General features: G+C 36.5%; 1 protein-coding gene across 7 annotated transcripts in view; it reads left to right on the top strand.

Moving 5' to 3' along the window:
- HACE1 (HECT domain and ankyrin repeat containing E3 ubiquitin protein ligase 1) overlaps positions 1 to 18,473 on the top strand; it is a 52,801-nt gene that overhangs the window by 20,593 nt on the left and 13,735 nt on the right. For 5 of the 7 annotated variants that reach the window (XM_069804949.1, XM_069804946.1, XM_069804950.1 and 2 more), the window contains 8 exons: positions 2,596 to 2,842; positions 7,366 to 7,706; positions 10,643 to 10,711; positions 11,382 to 11,469; positions 13,239 to 13,350; positions 13,442 to 13,539; positions 13,731 to 13,818; positions 14,865 to 15,014. In XM_069804949.1, coding sequence (XP_069661050.1) covers positions 2,596 to 2,842; positions 7,366 to 7,706; positions 10,643 to 10,711; positions 11,382 to 11,469; positions 13,239 to 13,350; positions 13,442 to 13,539; positions 13,731 to 13,818; positions 14,865 to 15,014 — 1,193 coding nt within the window. Of the gene's footprint in view, positions 1 to 2,595; positions 2,843 to 7,365; positions 7,707 to 10,642; positions 10,712 to 11,381; positions 11,470 to 13,238; positions 13,351 to 13,441; positions 13,540 to 13,730; positions 13,819 to 14,864; positions 15,015 to 17,375; positions 17,554 to 18,473 lie in introns of all 7 variants that reach the window. The other 2 variants (XR_011328442.1, XM_069804947.1) reach the window with 2 other exon arrangements.

Here is an 18,473-nt window from a genome sequence, read left to right as displayed (position 1 = left end):
TCTCCAGACTTCATTAAAGCCAACATATCTCCCACAAATAAACTGTGATAAAGCGTAAAACCATTCTCCAGTAAAGGGTTTCACACTTGCTTTTTATGGGGACATTATCAGAAGCCGTGGTAGCTGGATTAGATCATATGAGACAGTATTTGTTTCTATTTCAGTATCTTCAGAGATAAATTAAACTGTGTTTAGATTTGATTTATTACTGTTTATTATTGCTCCTTTCTATTGAGCAATGCTGCCTCAGTATGGCTGTAGAAGCATTATCTATGTGCATGTACTGTCTCTGAATTTGAGCCAGTATGTACTCTTGTACTGCTGCATGTGGGTCAACTAGTGGAGCTGAAGACAAGTTGGAAGCTTTGCATTGCATTGGATGAGCAGGCATTTCCAGAGATGCCTGTACTTAGAGCGTTCTGTGGGCTCTTACTGGCTCACTTCTCTTTGGTACTTTGTAATATGTCACAAAGGAAATGGAATTATTTTCTTTTTCTATTACAAGATACAGTTTCACAAAAACTGCGTTCTCTCCAGTTCTGTTCCCTGTTAGAGGTTTCAGTCTCTACTTCAACTAAGTATTTCTTAGTTGCTTTATCATTAATATAATTAGGATGAAGGTAGTACTTGGTGAATACAGACTCTCTGAGCTTGGGCCTCTTTCCTCTTTCTCCTCCTTCCAACAAATAGCATGTAAAATGCACCCTGTACATGAAAACATCCAATAATGGTACTCCTGAATGGCTGAACTAGTATCATCACTGTTAGTTTTGTGGGTGCTAAGTCGCAGCCCATTGTTGTTGGGTTTGTTTGTTGTTTAGTTCAAAAGTGTCTAAAGATGTTTTTTTGTAATACTTCTAGCAGGTAGCCAGGAGTGCCACCAAGCTTCTGCCTGAGGACTTCTGCCTTGAATGCCAGCAAGGAGCCTGTTCAGTTAGCATTACCTCCGTTGCATAATTCCTCTTTCCCAAGAAATAATTGTAGTGTGACGTGATTTGGTCTTGCTGGTGTAGATTGGGCCTAGCTGAATGTTTACAAACATGCTAGTAAAAGCTTAAGTAAACTATTAAAAGCACTTTAAGGTTTTTGTATACTTGTGGGTCCTCTTCCTGGAGACTGGGAGATTTAAATTGTAATTTCACCGGGAAAACACTGCTGCTGAGGGATGATAAACATCAGTTGAAATGTTTTCTTCCAATATTGAAGTTAGCTTCTTGTATTCCTAGATTCTTTTGGTATATAAGCAAAGATTTTATAAATGTTAATTTGTGGCTGTGACCAGAGCTTCTGGTAATATAATTATAGCCTGCTAGTCAGGGGGTTTTCTTTACCTGGTTAAAAACTTAACATTTCTACTGTTTATTCTTACTCTGTTTACTCTTTGTATTCCTTTCTTATCTCAATTTACTGAAAACTTCTCTGGTTAAAGTCTAGATTGTGACAAGAAAGTCATACTTTGTGTATCAGTTTGGTAAAATTCTTAGTATATGGCTTTTTAAAATTAACACCTCACTGGCAGTCGTTAAAATGTAGTGCTGAAAACGAATAGATCTTTTGCTTTTACCATGCCACAGGGAGAGTGAGGTCATGATAAAGGTACTGTGATGTTACAACTAGCTATTTTTCAGATTTGTGAATTAACAGGTTATTAATTTCATCGGAGGTTTACGGCATCCTCTAAGGTGTCAGTTTTCTGGTGTATACTGATCTTATAGTTAGAAAGCATGCTTTTAAGTTGCAAGTACTTTAAGGATAGAACGAATATGTGCTTACTTATAAATATAAGTGAGTAGAGTTCGGTAGCAAAAGTTTTAATTTCTTGCGGTTTTTGTTACATGTTCAAGACAGAAGAATTCTTACTACTTGGGATTTAAGGAAAGAGAACCAAGTTGAATTTGATGGAGAATGTTCTGCTTGTGCATGAACTCATGCGTATCTCATTCTATACTGTATTGGTACAGAGTTCAGTGTTGGCCAGTTCAGTTAAGAAGACGTAAATCTTTTAATATATTTATTGGATTAAAAAAATAACATAGTGGTGCTTTTTGTGGTATCTTTTAGATGATGTAGAAATAGTGACATCTTTACCATCCTGATCCCTTGTCTGATTGAGGTAGTTAATGGGCTTTTAGGATAATAGCTTGGTGAGGATGGGCTGTGGCAGCATATCTGATGAGTCAATACACCTTTACCATCGGATGCTATCTTTTCTGGATTGAAAAACATTTTCATCTGGATATCCCAATTTGTTTCATATGTTGAGATCTTTACTGTGGTAAGTTGAATTTCTTACCAGAGGTTCATAAGAAGCATACATGTGTGTAAAAACAAGTGAAGTACTTTGCAAGATCTGGAATTTGCTGTTATTATTTCACTTCTAGTTAAAATTATGAGTACTTATTAGTAAAATTATAGTGCTTATATTTGGCTTTTGGGGCTGGTGCAGGAAATGAAAGTTAAAGTTCACTAGGGTTTAAAGCTTAGGGGTTTTTTTCAGCATGCGTGTCAGACACTACCATTAGATTGCTTACTCCGTAATATACTAAATTGTTTCATCTAGGAAAAGAAACTTAAATATTCCATTTTTTCCCCCAGCTTGTCAAGTAATTATGAAGCTCAAATGAAGAGTCTCTTAAGGATCGTGAGGATATTTTGCCATGTCTTTCGCATTGGCCCATCCTCTCCCAGTAATGGAAATGACATGGGCTACAATGGAAATAAAACTCCAAGAAGTCAGGTGTTCAAGGTCAGAAAAGTATATGATGTTGTTAGGAAGATAGACGTTAAAGAGATGAATTTCACAAAGCATGCATTCATTAATCAGACATCTCATGAACAGGAAGTAAGTTTGGTTGTTGTCCCTATCCCTTCCTAAGTTAAGCCTACCTCTTTCCTCCTTAATTTTTTTTTCCCACTGGATTCATTTAACCACTGATGCACATCTCATGATTTCTGTTTATTTCTTTTTTAATATGTTGTTTATTAGATGTTGAAGGTTTAGTTACCCAGCTGATTTTGGTAAACTTTGTTTTTATTTCTGTTATGTTATTTAAGAGTGTAGTAATCTTAAAATGTGGTAATATTAATATAATAGATTGTTTTAATGTAATTTCAAAATGATGTTTGGAGATTCATTTGGAGTTCTGATCAGTTTTATCCAGCTTCACAAGATAAATGGAAATAACGGAATTCTTAATATGTTCATAGTTTTCACTGTGATCATGAAATGTTATCCCAAGTTCTTCTTGAATTTTATTATTACATGCTTTGAAATGTACCAGCTTACTACTACCCTTGCAAAGTTATTGATTTGTAGCTGTTTTCAAACACTTGCTTTAGGTGCTTGCCATCTAGAGGTTTAATTTCTGAAGGTTTTTCTTTTTATACTTGTTGGTTGAGGAATCCCTCTGTAGAAAATCATAGCTTGCCTTTCTGTAAAGCAGTCCCAGTTTCTTGTGTGCTACTCAGTCTGCTTTGGGTATATAACTGACATACTATTCAGAGCACTTAAATAGTAAGAACTGAAGGGTAGTCTCTTTTTTTCCGCCTGTCTTCCTCCATACTCTTACATGGCACAGTTCATATCACCAAATTTAGATGCCAGTGATTACATGAGAACTTTCCTTCACCTTCGAATTTCTTCCAGAGTGTTGTGAAAACAATATTTTGAAATTACTGCATTTGTTTAATGATATGTGTTCGTCAGGTTACTTCTAATGACTTTTAAGACACCTATATCGATAAGGTCATGAAAGATGATACTTTTAATTCCAGCTATATTTAGTTAGGTAGCTCAGTTTTTATTTAGATGCTTTCCTTCTTTCCAAGAGAAGGAATTAGACTATTAAAAAAAAAAAGCACCAAATGTTTGTTTTTTCTGATAGCAGAATAGTTTTAATAATTAATTGATTTATATAATGAATATAAAACTAGTGCTAGAGTATGAAAAATACTGTGTGCAAAATGTAATACATTGTACAGTATGCAATGTAATAATTGTTCTTTAGAGTCGTTCACTAAAATATATTGAACTAGATCGGCAAATTGTGAGTTTAACCAGATTTCCGTTTTCAAAAAACAAAGCCCTACCCACATCACAAGAATAATTTTATTAAATACAGCATTTTCTAACAGTTTCATGAAAATTGGTTTAAATATACCAGATTAAATAACAAGCAGATGTTAAATGTGCTTAATACAGGAACTATCTGCAGTGAGATATTCTGCTGCCTTTTTTTCTTCAAGGTTTTAGGAGTAGCTGACCTCATCTCCTTGCATTTTTTGTTTGCTCATAGCCCAAAAAGGGGGGGGGGGGGGGGGAAGTTTCATGCTTTTCATCACCAGATCATTTCAGAACTCACTGTAAAACAAACAAAAACATTCAACTGCAATTTGTGAAGGAAATTGTATTTCAGCGGAATCATTTATCTGTGTGCCCAAACTACTTTGTATGCTGAAATAATTGTTCCTCAATTTAGTTAAGTTTTGTGCAGTGGACTTGCATTACACAACTGGCACAGTTGTCCCAGAAAATATCAGTAATTCTTAATTGTGTAAAAACTAACATTTATATGTTTTTTTAATAAATGAGCAAAATATCTACTACTGTTGCATTAACTAACAAAACAAAAATTTCAGGATGATTTTAAAATTATTATTGCTATTATTTTAATTTATTTATTTTAGAACTATGAAAACTGAGGCAGCCCTTCATTAGGACCACTGTTGTCTCCATGATATTTTTAAGGTTGATTTAAATTTCAAACTCGGAAATATAAAACTGCTGATGAGAATTTATTCTCATTTGGGAATAGGGCACACAGGTCTGGCAATGCTAAGTTAATCTTCAGTTGTGGTTGGATTAGCCTGTTCTTCCCTGAATTTACAGTAACTGGGTAGTGGGAGATTAGACATAGTGCTGAGTCAGTTGGGTGACTTCCTGTTCTCTCTTATTCCTACCTTCCATTTCCTTTTTCTTTTCTTTCCTTGAAAATGTGGTTGCGATGGTCCCTTTCGCTTTTTGGGAGGAGGGAAAAAAGCCCACTGTATCTCTAATTATTACAATGGTGTGGAGTCTACTTGAAGACGTGGCAGTTGTATGTCTTCATTGGTACCAGTATTTGCATGTGGGACATGCAGGTCAGTGACAAAGAACTTCTTTTCTGGTTTTTGTTTTTTATGAGTTTCCTAAAATATAGGCTGTGTTAACTGTTTAGTATAGACTATTAAGGAAACCACAGAGGTTGCTGCTCCAAAATGGGAGTTAAATCTGTATTAAAAAAGTCAACATGGAACTTAAAGGATTTAAAATTTGAGATCCATATTGACAATTTTAGAGGAAGTTTTCTGTATTAGTATACTGACTGAACATATTTTGATGGGTTGCCACTGTAATCTAGCTTGGAAGGGATTGAAAATGTGAGTATATGAAATGTGAGACCTGTGAAAAGGTCTGATCGTGGGTGCTAACATAAAATGTTGATAGCCATGGATATGGAGGTGGTGGGCAATATTTAGAGGAGTGCTTTATATCCTGAAGTTAGACTAGAAAAAAAAAGAAAGTGAAATGTTGAAGTCACTATGCTTGACTACACTTTTGAATGAGTTTGTGATCAGAATCTGTGAAAAACTAGGTTTCGAAAAACAAATCAGTTGCAAGGGTTATGAAAGGCATGCTGAGTCTGTGGGAAATAAAAGATAAAACACAAGATATTAGTGGAAAGACAGTGTCTGGCAAGCTAAGCATTGAAAAGTTTGGGAGAAGAAAACTACATTTCAGTATTCTAGTATATAGCTACCTAGTTTCTTGTGCGTTAGATGTTAAGAACGCAGCTGCATTTTAGTTCTTCCATATATTCAATGAATCCTATTTTCCATTAGAAAGTTTTTCTACATTATGTTTTGTGGTGAAGGTCTGCTGGGCAGGTCTTAGAAAGGAGCTAACTCAATCCTGTATGGCAGACATTTATGTAGAAAATAGTCCCTGCACTGGAGGTATTCAGATCACCTTCTACAAAAACATGCAGGAGTACAAGGATTGAATGTCATACAGTATGTTGGGCAAAGCCTACCAGTCTTAGAGATCAGGGTGGCTTTCCCCAAAATTCTTATTGGGGAAAAAAAGGAAGCATAATGGGAAATTTTTTAATGGGAAATTTCAACAGAATTTTTTAATACACTGCTTTTATGTGAAGTAATTTGTTGTGTATTGAGAGTGTGTCGCTATGAGGTGTACTGACAGTGCTCCAGACAGTGTAGACTTCTAGTGCAGTGTGCTGTGAATAGCTCTTAATTTTTAAAGGCAACTTTAGAAGATGAAAACATAATTTTCAGTATCTGTTAAGTCTTTGAATGCTTTAATTGGTGAAAAATGTTGATGCAACAGTAATATATGGAAAAAGGAGTGCATTTAGAAATTCACTTATTTTTGGAATGCTATGAAAGACTTAAGTCAGAACTGCCTCCCTGTAGGATACATATCCCTGTGCTCACTAGACTGTATGCTTGTGAAACGTCCCCTTAAACACCATTAAGGGACAGCACAGTCAGCCCTCATGGTGTTTTTTTAAATGCTCATGAGAAAGCCGCAGGTCTTTCAGCCCTTTCTCTTCTCTGTAGTAGGCCTGCACCTCAGAGCGGATGTGTAGTGATGGAATTGTACCAGGTTTCAATTATACTGGGTTTAAGCTGGTGGTAGTGAATAAAGAGCAACTTTGTTGAAAAAAAATAAAATTTATAGCTTTAAAAATGGATACAAGATTCTGCTGATACTTGTTTCCATTTCATAAAGCTAAGTATTAGTGACCCTTACTCTGAGACATCTGGGGTACTATCAAAATGAGCTGTATGAGCTCACACTATGCGTAAAGCACATCTTACTAGATATGTGCATGAGTCTGAATCTCAGTGGTATTGTCTGGAGTTTGCTCCATCTACCTGGCAGAGGGAGTTTCTTTGACCAGGGTCTGAAAGAACTGATGTGCTCTTACTCTGGACACTCACCATGTGTATTATTATTTCTCTGCTTGACTGCAGCAGTCAGGCAGTAGGGTGCTGTGTAACAACTGTGAGGCCAAACTCTGTTAAGTAGTTCAGTGTTTCACTCATTCTAAATTATTTAATCTCTTTTCCATCTGCTGCTTGATTATTTTCCTTCTATATGAAATTTTCTTTGTGCTCTATGGCTACAAGTACAGAATTTTTTATGAGTATTTGACTCTTATCTCTAACATGACTTCTAAAGGATCATTTAAAGCTTTTAAATGTGCATGATATTTATTTGCCTTAAGAGGATTATCACAGTATTAATATTATCTAATGTCAACATGTTCCTTTTTTGTCTGTTTTTGCATGTGTTTATTGCAGCCGTTGGAACTGCTCTGGCATTCTCTAGATGAATGGCTTGTTCTTATAGCCACAGAGCTGATGAAAAACAAAAGGGATTCTGCCAACATTACTTCTATTTTACTGAAGCAAAAAGGACCAGATCACCAGGATGCTGATGCTCCTACACCTTCCTTTGCCGCTGCAGGAGCCGAGGGCAGAAAAGAGCTATCCATGGATGCTGGCGAGTCGAAAACATACGATGTTGCTGGGAAGCAGGAAGCTTGTGCTGATTGCCAGGATGTTATCTCCATGACAGCAAACAGGCTAAGTGCTGTCATTCAAGCCTTTTATATGTGCTGCTCCTGTCAGATGCCTCAGGGGTAAGGAGAAGATCCTGTTGGTTACCTAAACTGTTACCATTTTAAAATCATGTATGCTTTCTTGCAAAAATGTTGGTGCTGACCAGATGATAACTAGTGGCAGTCAAGGATATACTTCTTAATACTTTCACTTGTTCAATTATTTGAATTCCTTTTTTTATTTATTCTGGCTTTAATGGCACCAAACAGCACAGCAAATTTTCCATAGTGCTGCTGCCTATGAATGTAGCTGCGTTGGGGCAGATTTCATATTGAACGCCTAATGGCTCTTTGTAATCATGTGGGATACTAGCAGGTAATGTAATTTTGATCTTTTGAAACTTAGCTGTTCTTGCTGTTGATTCCTAATGTGAAATTATCTCTGAATTTAATGTGATTATCCAACAAGAGCAGCCATAAGCTCAGAAAAAAATGGGGATTATCTTTGTGTATGAAAATGACAGCTGGGGCAAAACTTGTTTAGCTATATTGCAGAAGTTTATAACAAGAGAGTTCAGTCTCAAAGTAATGCTCACTTGGAATCCTGTCCCGGGTTGGCAAACATAGTTTTGCGTGGAATACGCCCTACAACTTAGGCAAATTTAATACCATCAGCGTCTGGTTTAAAAAGAAAAGAAGTGTCTCCACTGTAACTGAGGTCTTAGTCTGTCCAAGATTGTTATGGATTATATTTGTGAACTTGCAAGGAAGGGATCCTTTGACCCTCTTGAGTGGAGGATTAGGCAAGTATGGTGGTATTACAAGCTCCCTGAGGAATCTAGAAGCAAGGTTCCCACTACATGACAACTCTTGGTTATTCCCAGCCACTGTAAAGGTTTTTCTTTCTCTGCCAGACAGAGTGGAATAAAAGCTTTCAAACTTGTTTGTCTGGGGCACGCTCCTCTGTGGATGCTCTGGAAGACAATCTGGAGATCAGCATGTTCTACAAGGACCTCAGTACTTTCAATTTTATTCCACCTTGAAAAAGGAACTGCTGTTCAGCCATTTCCCTTGAAATGTCCATCAAACCTTACTGAGATAAAATGCCAGTAAAGCAGTATTTACGGCAGCCAAATGAAAATCAGAAATGCTTATAGAAGTGATCAAGTGCACTTTCCCCCCTCCAATTAATCTCTTTATACCGAAAGTCAGTCAGAGAGGTGACTGTCTCCCTGTGTCCAGGTGACTTGCTGATGGGCCTTGCCCAATGGGTCTGTCCCTATGCATAACTTAAGCTTCAGGTTAGGGAGAGCTCGGGTGGATACTACATAAGTTTAACTGAGAGTTATTATCATGGAAGCCAGCAGAGTAAGAACTGTTTCAGTGGCAACTGGGAGAACTCCCTGGGATGCAGGAAAGTAAGTCAGAGCATGAATTCTGTGTTGGCGTTAGGGCTTTTCAGAACTGTGTAGAGAAGTACAAAGATCTAAGACTTACTCTGTTTTACTGAAGTTTTCATATTAGTAGGAGTAAATGGCACAATGGTGTAACTCAGTACTGGTGCCACCTTCAAATAACGTTTGAAATTATAACAAATGACATTTTCAGACAAAATAATTTTAAGTGGCTCTAATTTTAGATTTGGGTGTCTTTATGTTTAATGGAGGAGAGTGAACAGAACTCATAGTTTTCCATTCTACCTAATACTCATACAATAAAGATGGCATTTCATGCTGGTTAACATTTGAAATATTGAGGTTATTTTCTTTTACTTGCCACGATTGCTTTTCTTCTGCAAATGCTGATACTGAATCTAGGCATTCTTTGTTAATATACTGAAATACAATGTTCCAAGTTTGCAGCATCAAAACTGATGAGTGTATGCTAAGTTTGGGGGTTTGTTTGGTTTGGTTTTGGTGGTTTTTTTTTTTTTTTTTTTTCTTCTCTGTATATTGCATCTTATAGCTTGTGTGGCAGTTTACAGGTAGAGAGAGTTCATTTCCTTTCAGTGAAGACTCTTTTAGTTGTTTAATACTTTCAGATCATCTCTCAGACCAGAAGTGTGTTTAAAATGTTCATATTTGGTCTCTGGAAGATTTTATTAGCTTATTTTTTGTGCGGATAAGGGGAAGGATATGGTGAGACTTGTGTATTCAAAACAGAGTAAGGGAGAGAACAAAAATAGCTCAGTTTATATAAAATGAGCAGCTCTTGTCTAAATGGTATGGGGAACAGCAACAGTTCTAGGCCTGTTATGCTGGACTTCTTAAAGTACCGTTTTTCACAACCTTTCAAGTCACTTCACGAGAGGGTTTTATTCTTGTTTGCAAGTATTCCTTAGCTTTTGCTGAAGGATCCAATTAAGAATTTCTCTTTTTAAAAAAATGCAGAACATAGATGTAACTAAATGGAGTAAAATTTGCACCCATGTTAATCCTTCCCTTGTTCTCCAGATATATATAAGAGAAAAAATAAAATTCCATACTAGTGTATGAGATGCTTGTCTGGCAAGTAGCTTTGTTATTTCATGAAGTCATTAAATACTACCTTGTCCCCATTCATAAGTTTGTTACATTTGTAATGTTATTTCTTCCTGGCTCTTTTCCTCACTTACCACAACTTACAAGGTGTGTGGTGGGAGTTTTATACAATGAACTCTTAATGTAGAACAATGTGCATATCGTGTATGTTGTGCATATAGTATCAGTCCTTCCATGTATGTGCTTCCATTGTTGTATTGAAAACTGGAAGGATTCAATAGAAGATTGTGTATCTCCATTAGTCTGAGCTTTTCTTGTTCATATAGTTAGTGGTCAGGTTGCTTGACCTTGATTACTGGCATTTTTGCCTTTTCTGTTAGTTTGTTATGAATCTTAATGCTGCTGAGTACTTCATTTCATGATCAACTAGTTAACATCAGTTTCTATTTGCATAGTATTAAAAAAAAAGCAACAATTTATGTAATTAAAATTCTTTCCAACTTCATTAACCAAAAGCATCTTATGATTTTTGAACAGGATGACATCGCCTCGTTTTATAGAATTTGTCTGTAAACATGATGATGTCCTTAAGTGTTTTGTTAACCGGTAAGCTTCAAGAAATACGGAAATTCTAATTTCTTTTTTTGTTTTCCCTCCCTCAAAATAATTCAGACTCCTATTTTTCTTCTGAGTTGTATTTTTAGGTTATTGTTGTGACATATGTACCATATGCATTTTAATGGTCCTGCCAAATTTAAGGGAATGTATATTAATGATTCAGAGCTCAGGCTTAAATGAATTCTTCTGCATATGTAAGCGATCTTTTTGTAAGGTTCTGTGAGATTTTGTGAACAAAATCTTTTTCACAGAGCAACAGAATAATTTCCTTAATGGATTCTTTCGTCATCTTTGTTCCAAGTAAAGCCTTCCCTTTTGAGGCAGATGAAAACTTTCATTCTTCCTCAAATATGTTATACTTAATGACTTCTTAAAGGAGTCTAAACCATCTTTGTACACTTGACTGTTTCCAGAGTTTCTCTGGGACTGCCCAGTTTATAACCTTGCTTCTGTCCAGAGAGCTGCTTGTAATCCTCTTATTCAAAGGATGGGTAGTGTAAGTCATTTGGAAACAGGAGTTAGGAAACTGTTACAAAATAGAAGAGTCTGTTGGAACTTTTCTATATGATTGATTGCATTGTCTCTTTATGTATACTTTGTGTATCGTGAAGCATTATTATTAGATCTCTAACAGGCTTCTAACCTATTTTTCTTTCAGGAATCCCAAAATAATTTTTGATCACTTTCATTTTCTTCTTGAGTGTCCTGAACTAATGTCAAGATTTATGCACATCATAAAAGCTCAGGTAAATGTCAGGACATGCTTAGTTACATTTTCTATGAATATAAAGAGGGTGTTGTGTTTAAAAATAATAATATTTAAAAATAAAAATCCATTTGGGGAGGATGGAAGAACTAAGTGTGGCCTCCAGTGATTCTGAATCTGGGATGTTGAAAGATCACATTAAACAGACATGGCAGTCAGATTTCCGTACTTCTAATTCTTTAAAATACATGTGTAAGTCCATTTGAGATGACCGCTGTTAAATGTCTTACAAGTCAAACTTCCAGTTAAACAGATTTAACTTGCTATTATTAAATCTGTTTGTGCACATCTAATAGATTGAGCTTTAAAATGCTGTGCTTTTTCCTTAATTGACTTACATTTTGAGACAAACCAGAGGATAAATACACCACTATTAGTTGATTTGGCCATAGTTAATTAGCGGTAGCTCCTTCAGTGAAACATCATGTTGTCTTGTTACCCTTTGTTCTGTTTCCTGTTTTCTTTTGTTTGTTTGGGTTTCTTTTTGAGTAAAATCCTGATGTCTTGCATAACTTAAACTCACTTCTCAGTTTAACATGGGACATGAATTCAAGACTAAAGAGCTACTCTAGGGAAGGCTAGTGTAGTTAAGTGGAAAAATTAGCGAGCAAACCCCTGTGTGGAAGTCTGCTGCTTTATATAACACTGTAGTGTTAAGCATCTGCCATGTTTTCATCGCTTACCTTTACAAGATTATGATTGTCTACATGTAGCTCAGGAACAGAGCTGTGTATTTGTTCTATTACAAATGAAGATGGTCTTTGGGTGATAATGAGCTATGTGGAACTCCTTCATTTAGCACACACTGGTTTACTTTTGCTTTGTTTTCTATTAGAAAGATTCCTTACATTAAACTATTTTGGTCAAAGACAGAATTTGCTGTAAACAAAGGTAAAATTCTTCTAACTAACCAGGATACCCCTCCGCACCCCCAGTAATTGTGGAGGGTCTGTTCCAAAAGGTTTATTTCTTTAGTTGTGAACAGTACTGTGCCTTTGTTTTTAAATGTACATTGTTTTTTGGTAATCCAGTTTCATTTTGAGGACATGGTGTAGGTGTATTTTTTTACTCATTCTTTGGTTGAAATGTGTGCTTTTGAAATTCATTACTTACGAATCATGAAGAGACCCTGAGAACTGATACCCTGTTTGTTAGATCAGCTAGAAGTATGTGCTGTGAATTATGACAGATGAGAGAGGCCATACTTGTGTCATATCTGTCTCGGAAGAACTGCAAAATATCAATCTAAATACTGAGTCAAGCAAGCTAGGACCTTCTCACCTAGAAATTGCTTTGGAAAGTTTCTGGTTCCTTTGGGCTGTTTTTTATTGCTGATCAACTTTACTATAAATATGAGTTGTTTATATCACTTGTGCTTCTGTGCTCAGCTGTGGTTGATAATAAGTAGTGTTACAGAAGCCAGTGACGACTTATCTAGATTCCTTCCCCCCTGCCCTTGAAGAAGTTTTGTGCTATTTTTCTCCTGTGTGGCGAATTCCAATAGCTATTTCTGGATAACTGGTGGTCCAGTCTTTCTGTGTACCAGACTTCAGCCATCACTCAAGGGCGTGTCTAGTCCTTTCCTCTTCCGAAAATACTGTGTAGCATATTGAGGTAGCCCTGAGTGACTCTCTGCACTTCTCAAATGAGTTGAGAAGTATGCAGAACCATTTTCTAGTCATGTTTATGTGAAAGGAATTAATTCAGTTGAATGCATCTATATAATATGGCTTACCCCTTGTTTTGTAGCCATTTAAAGATCGCTGTGAATGGTTCTATGAACATCTGCATGCTGGGCAGCCAGATTCGGACATGGTGCACAGGCCTGTCAATGAAAATGATATCCTTTTGGTTCATAGAGGTATTGTGTTATAAATGGAATTAGTATATCTTTGAAAAACATTGAAATATAATGAATTAAGATAAAAAATTAATTGGTACTTTGTACTTAGATTCTATTTTTAGGAGTAGCTGTGAAGTTGTGTCCAAAGCAAATTGTGCAAAACTAAAGCAGGGGATTGCTGTGAGATTTCATGGAGAAGAAGGCATGGTGGGTAAAATTGCATGGTTTTCCATTATGGTATTTATATCTGGAAATATTCTTTCACAAGTATTGTTTTGAACTAAATCCTAATTTTAAATAACTTGTATACTTTATTAAGAAATATGCAGTTACCCAGTGTAACTGTTTGTACAGTGAAAGTTCTATGTACTGATATGTTTTATTCTTTTGACATGCAGGGACAAGGTGTGGTGCGTGAGTGGTTTGATATCTTATCCAGTGAAATAGTTAACCCAGATTACGCCTTATTTACCCAGTCAGCTGATGGTATGTGTCTGCCTTTTTTTCCCCCCTAATTTTAGGGTTTCAGAATATAAGATTCTTACATTTTTAAAAACAGCACTGACAGAATTGATCTCGCATGTATGGATAAGTGATCTATTAATTGCATGTTTTTATAATGACAGATGAAATATTTTTCTTAATTTGAAGTTTTCTTGATTTTGTTCTCTCTTGTAAGAGGAGAGTGAGTTGGTTTTAATGAGTACATGCTATTTCTGCCTGGTAGTAGAAGAACATAACACTTTGAGCAGCATAGAAAGTGTTTTCCTTTCTTCTGCATCTGCAAGGGAACTGTGGAGGTATTCCTTTATTTCCTGTTAGAAAACCACAAATTCAGTCAGTTAATTTTTGTGGTAAAACCAGATGTTGATTTCCACAGGTCTACCTTGTATTTCACTTTTTGTCTTTTGGGTGCTTCATATAAGGCAAATCTTTTATCAATAAAAGTTTTCACATCATCATCAGTGATAAATGCTTTGCTTTCTACCTTACAGAATCTTGGGAAGTGGCAAGGAATTCAGTTAACAGTAGAGGTCTAGATTAGTTCCTGAAAGTTAAAGGGAAAAGTTCAGGGATGTCTGTTTGAGGTGGTCTTTCCCAAGGAGAGCAGGACTTGACTGTCCCCTGTCTGCATCTGGCTGGAGCCAGATGAAAGGAAGTAGATGCATTCTGATCCTTCCTTGAGCATGTTCACAAGTTGATAGAAGCGTGGCCCATTAGAGTGAGCAAAAAATGCACAGAGCAATATAGTAAGATGGAGGACCAAATTTAGCGGATCATCATTACCTTTATGTTGATGATAATTATTTCAAAGTGGTGCCTTTGAGAGTGGCTAAGCAGTATCGTTGTAATAATAGGATGTCATTACATTCTAATACGTTTCTTTCTGATGTCTTTTTTGATGTAAACAAAAACTCCCAAAATAGAACCCTTTCAGTGGTTTCAGATGCTTAGTGTATTTGATAAATAAGAACTTCATGTAAAAAAAAAAAAAGTCAGTCATGAAACATGATAATCTTTCTATTTTATAGGAACAACTTTCCAGCCCAACAGCAACTCTTCTGTAAATCCAGATCACCTGAACTACTTCCGTTTCGCAGGCCAGATCCTGGGGCTAGCTCTGAATCACAGGCAGTTAGTGAACATCTATTTCACGAGGTCATTCTACAAACATATTCTTGGTATGGTTTTATTAAAATCCTGTTTACTAGTCATAACAGTTGTCTAGCAGTAAACGTTTTCCTTTTTTACTTTTGTGTTTGTATTAAAAATGAAAAAGTCTTGGAAGTGAATGTCTTGCTAATCTTTTATGTACAGCAGAGTCACAACAGCAGTAATTGCTATTCCACTCTGAGCGTCTCTTAGGAGCTGTTACAGTTGCAAGATACAGAAATACATTAGCAAAACTATGTGGGAATTTTGTACAGTTAACAACTTTTAATAAAAGCTAATCTTTCAATTTATATTTGAATATGAACCTTAAATTAAAAACAAGGAAGGCATCATTAATCTGTCTAAAGCATAATCATATAATTTGGTTGTCTTTAATGTTGCTGACTAGGAATGCCTGAAAGGCAGACTAGTGCAGCCAATTGTTTTTGTGGTGTATGCAATTCTTTGTATCACAGTTGTGAAATTCATCTGTTCTGCCATGTAATGCATTTCTTGAGAAATGAAAATAATCGTTCCCTAGTTAACTTAGGACAGACAAGTTGATAATGTTTATGAGCTCTGGCAAAAATCTATCAGGCGTTCTTTAGTATGTCTGCAGTTCTTCAGTCGTGTAATGTTTGAACAAGGTGAATCCATACTCTTGCGAACCTCCCTGTCTACCCATTTCAACAAACACTACTTATTTCCTGAAATAGTGTTTCAGAAGTAATGCAGGTTCATGCTGTCTCCTTCCTGAGGAAAGTCAATTCATACACTTATTGTAGCATTCAAGAGGATTGGTCAGAAGTCTTTATAAAAATGTAACTTTTCTTTTTCGTACAGAAGGACTGCTGTTAGCTGGTGGTATCTGTCATCTAGGGCTCTTATTTGAGAAACTTTGTGCCTCTTGATTGTTGAATGTGATGCCCCTGTTCTGCATTGTCATGAAAAACTTTTCCTCTTGTGTGAAGATGTGATGAAAGGGTAAATTCCCTTTGCATTCCTGTAACTCCTATAAGTACATAAATTCCTTTGCTGCTGCATGCAGAATTTCCTTTGTGTTTAAAAGCTCTATTCTTTAATCTTAATGTCAGAAGTTTTACTTCTCCTCAATAACCAGTCCTTACTTTAAGACCTAGCAAGGTTTTCAAGGAATTGTTTGCACCTCATTCTGTTTTTCTGTAATTGTTCTCTCAACGTACAGTCTTCCTGTGGTGTTTGCTGAGTCCAGGACAGATCAACTCTTAACTTCAGATTTACTGTTTCTCTTCCCTGAAAGTGTTCAGGGAACACTGTTGCAGTTTGGTGGTGGTGCAGGCTCAGTCATCTTTGTCAAGATCTTGTTGACAAAGGGATGCATTTTACTTCTCTCAGTACCTTTTTCTGCTGCAGGAGAGTGACTGTGTACTGGGCAAGAGGCTATGGAGGACAGCCAATCTGAAGCAGTACCATGTTGGCAATGCATTGAGATTCCCTAGTCATTGAACTTCACATAGGAAAGCGGTTCCAAAGTAGACATATCTTTGTGTGGCACTAACTTAAGGGTTGGTCTCTGACATCAAGAGATTCCTCTGTGTGAGCAGAATAATGATGCTCACAGGCTAATCTCCATGTGATGTATTCACAAATGAGAAAAACCTATTTTTCTGCCATTCAGTGACACCTTGAGAATAGTCAAGTGTTGCTTTTGTCACCTCTTTTGGAAATGACTAATAAGGAATTCGGGTTCTTTTCTAGTTTGACTCATTACATACTGGATTTGCTGGTTTCTGAATTGACAAGGTTACATATTGTTTACTCTTTTTTTTTCTTCTTTTTTTTCATTTTGCTAGAGTGACTATTGCAAACCAAACAGCAGTGAGTAGTCTGTTAATATGATCTCACCAGTGCCTCTTAGTAAGGTCTTGTCAATCTGTTGAACAGGCATCCTTTAACTCTCTAGATGTTTGTGCACATTCAACTTCTTTAAGTTCAAAAGGTTCACAGGTTTCTTATTGCTTCTTGTTACTTATCAGACACAGAGAACTGGAAAAATTATACCTCCACTCCCCAGAGTAGTTGCTTTTTTCTGCCTCACAGTAGTTTATTTAAACCTTTTCAAGGCCTTTTCCCTCAGCTTTTTGCATCTCTTCTTTTTTTTGCTTAAGGTATCCGAGTTGCACAGCAGCAGATGCTCCTGAGTGGTTTTTGTTTTATTTTTGCTTCAGGTTCAGCTATGGGTTATGCTAACTGTTGTTCATGCCAAATACAAGTTACCAGGTTACAGACATAGAGATTCCCTTCAGCTACTTGTCAGGCCTTGAGTAATGGAGTATGAAATTTTTCGAAGCCTGAGACTATTTCCATTCCTTTGGTTTCTCACCTTGCACTGAGATCCTTGTTTTCTGTAGCCTTTCCTGTTGATGGCACTGAATCCACCGGTTGTGTGGTAAGACATCCTGTATCTGAGGAACAGTGTAGACCTCTTTCAAAGAACTCTTCTCTTTAGTCAACAGACATGATGTGGAAGTACCTTAATTAGAAGCCGAAACCTGTATGAACAAATGTAGCTACTTTTTTGAGACTCAGGTGGTTGCATCAGCTTTTTTCACTGTGATGAACTGAGATCTTTCTGCAACAATATGTGGTAGGCAAGGAAAGATCACCAACTTCAGTGATGACCCAGCTAACATACAACTAATGTGCTTCATAAGACGTTAGATATGCAGCCTGCGTGATTTTTTTTGTGTGCTGTGAAATCAAACGTTATTCCATAGGTTTTCACGTTTATTAGGGCTGCACTCTACGGATGTAGAACTGAGGCAAGAAATATAGTCAGAAATTAATAAGGCCTCTTAAGTTTGTTTTTCTCAAACTTCATATCTGTCTGCCTTCTGCTTAAACAGGGGAGGAGAAGATAGTTTCACTAGTGCTATTGTCCAGTTACTTCATATTTTTTTTCTAAGGAACCAATTACTTTTCTGTTTGGAAAAGGAAACTTCTGCCTCCAGCCCACAAAGACACATAGCAGAGATAAATTCCCAACTGTGCTATTTGCTGTTAGACTTAAGTCCTCTCTTTCACAGTATAATGAAAATACTCCTTGAAATGGCATAAACAAAAGCAAAAATTAATTTCTGGGTCAGGGTATTTTGAGCTGGAGGTCTTAAATCCTTGAATACTTACTGAACTTGTCTCAGAGCTTACCTGTAGTATCTTCTTGAAGTTCTGTGTTGCACAGAAATACCTGTTTATTGCAATTATGCTAAGATAGATTTCCCTTCCTTTTTAAACTACAGGTGCCTTAGGGGTATAGCAAGAGAAAGATACATAATATTTCATGGGATTAAAATTATTTCCTGATAAATCTGATAGTGTTTCTTTGTAACTGCCTGGCTTGAGTCTATTGATTGGTAAAATACCTGTCAAGCAAATGAGCGCGCTTAGTGCTTTGGTCCCACAACATGCTGCCTAGGAGTGTAGTCTCATCGTAACGCTCCAGTTCAGTT

Source organism: Haliaeetus albicilla, chromosome 17 (assembly GCF_947461875.1).
Source record: "Haliaeetus albicilla chromosome 17, bHalAlb1.1, whole genome shotgun sequence".
NCBI lineage: Eukaryota > Metazoa > Chordata > Aves > Accipitriformes > Accipitridae > Haliaeetus > Haliaeetus albicilla.
This window is presented reverse-complemented; position numbering and strand designations above follow the sequence as displayed.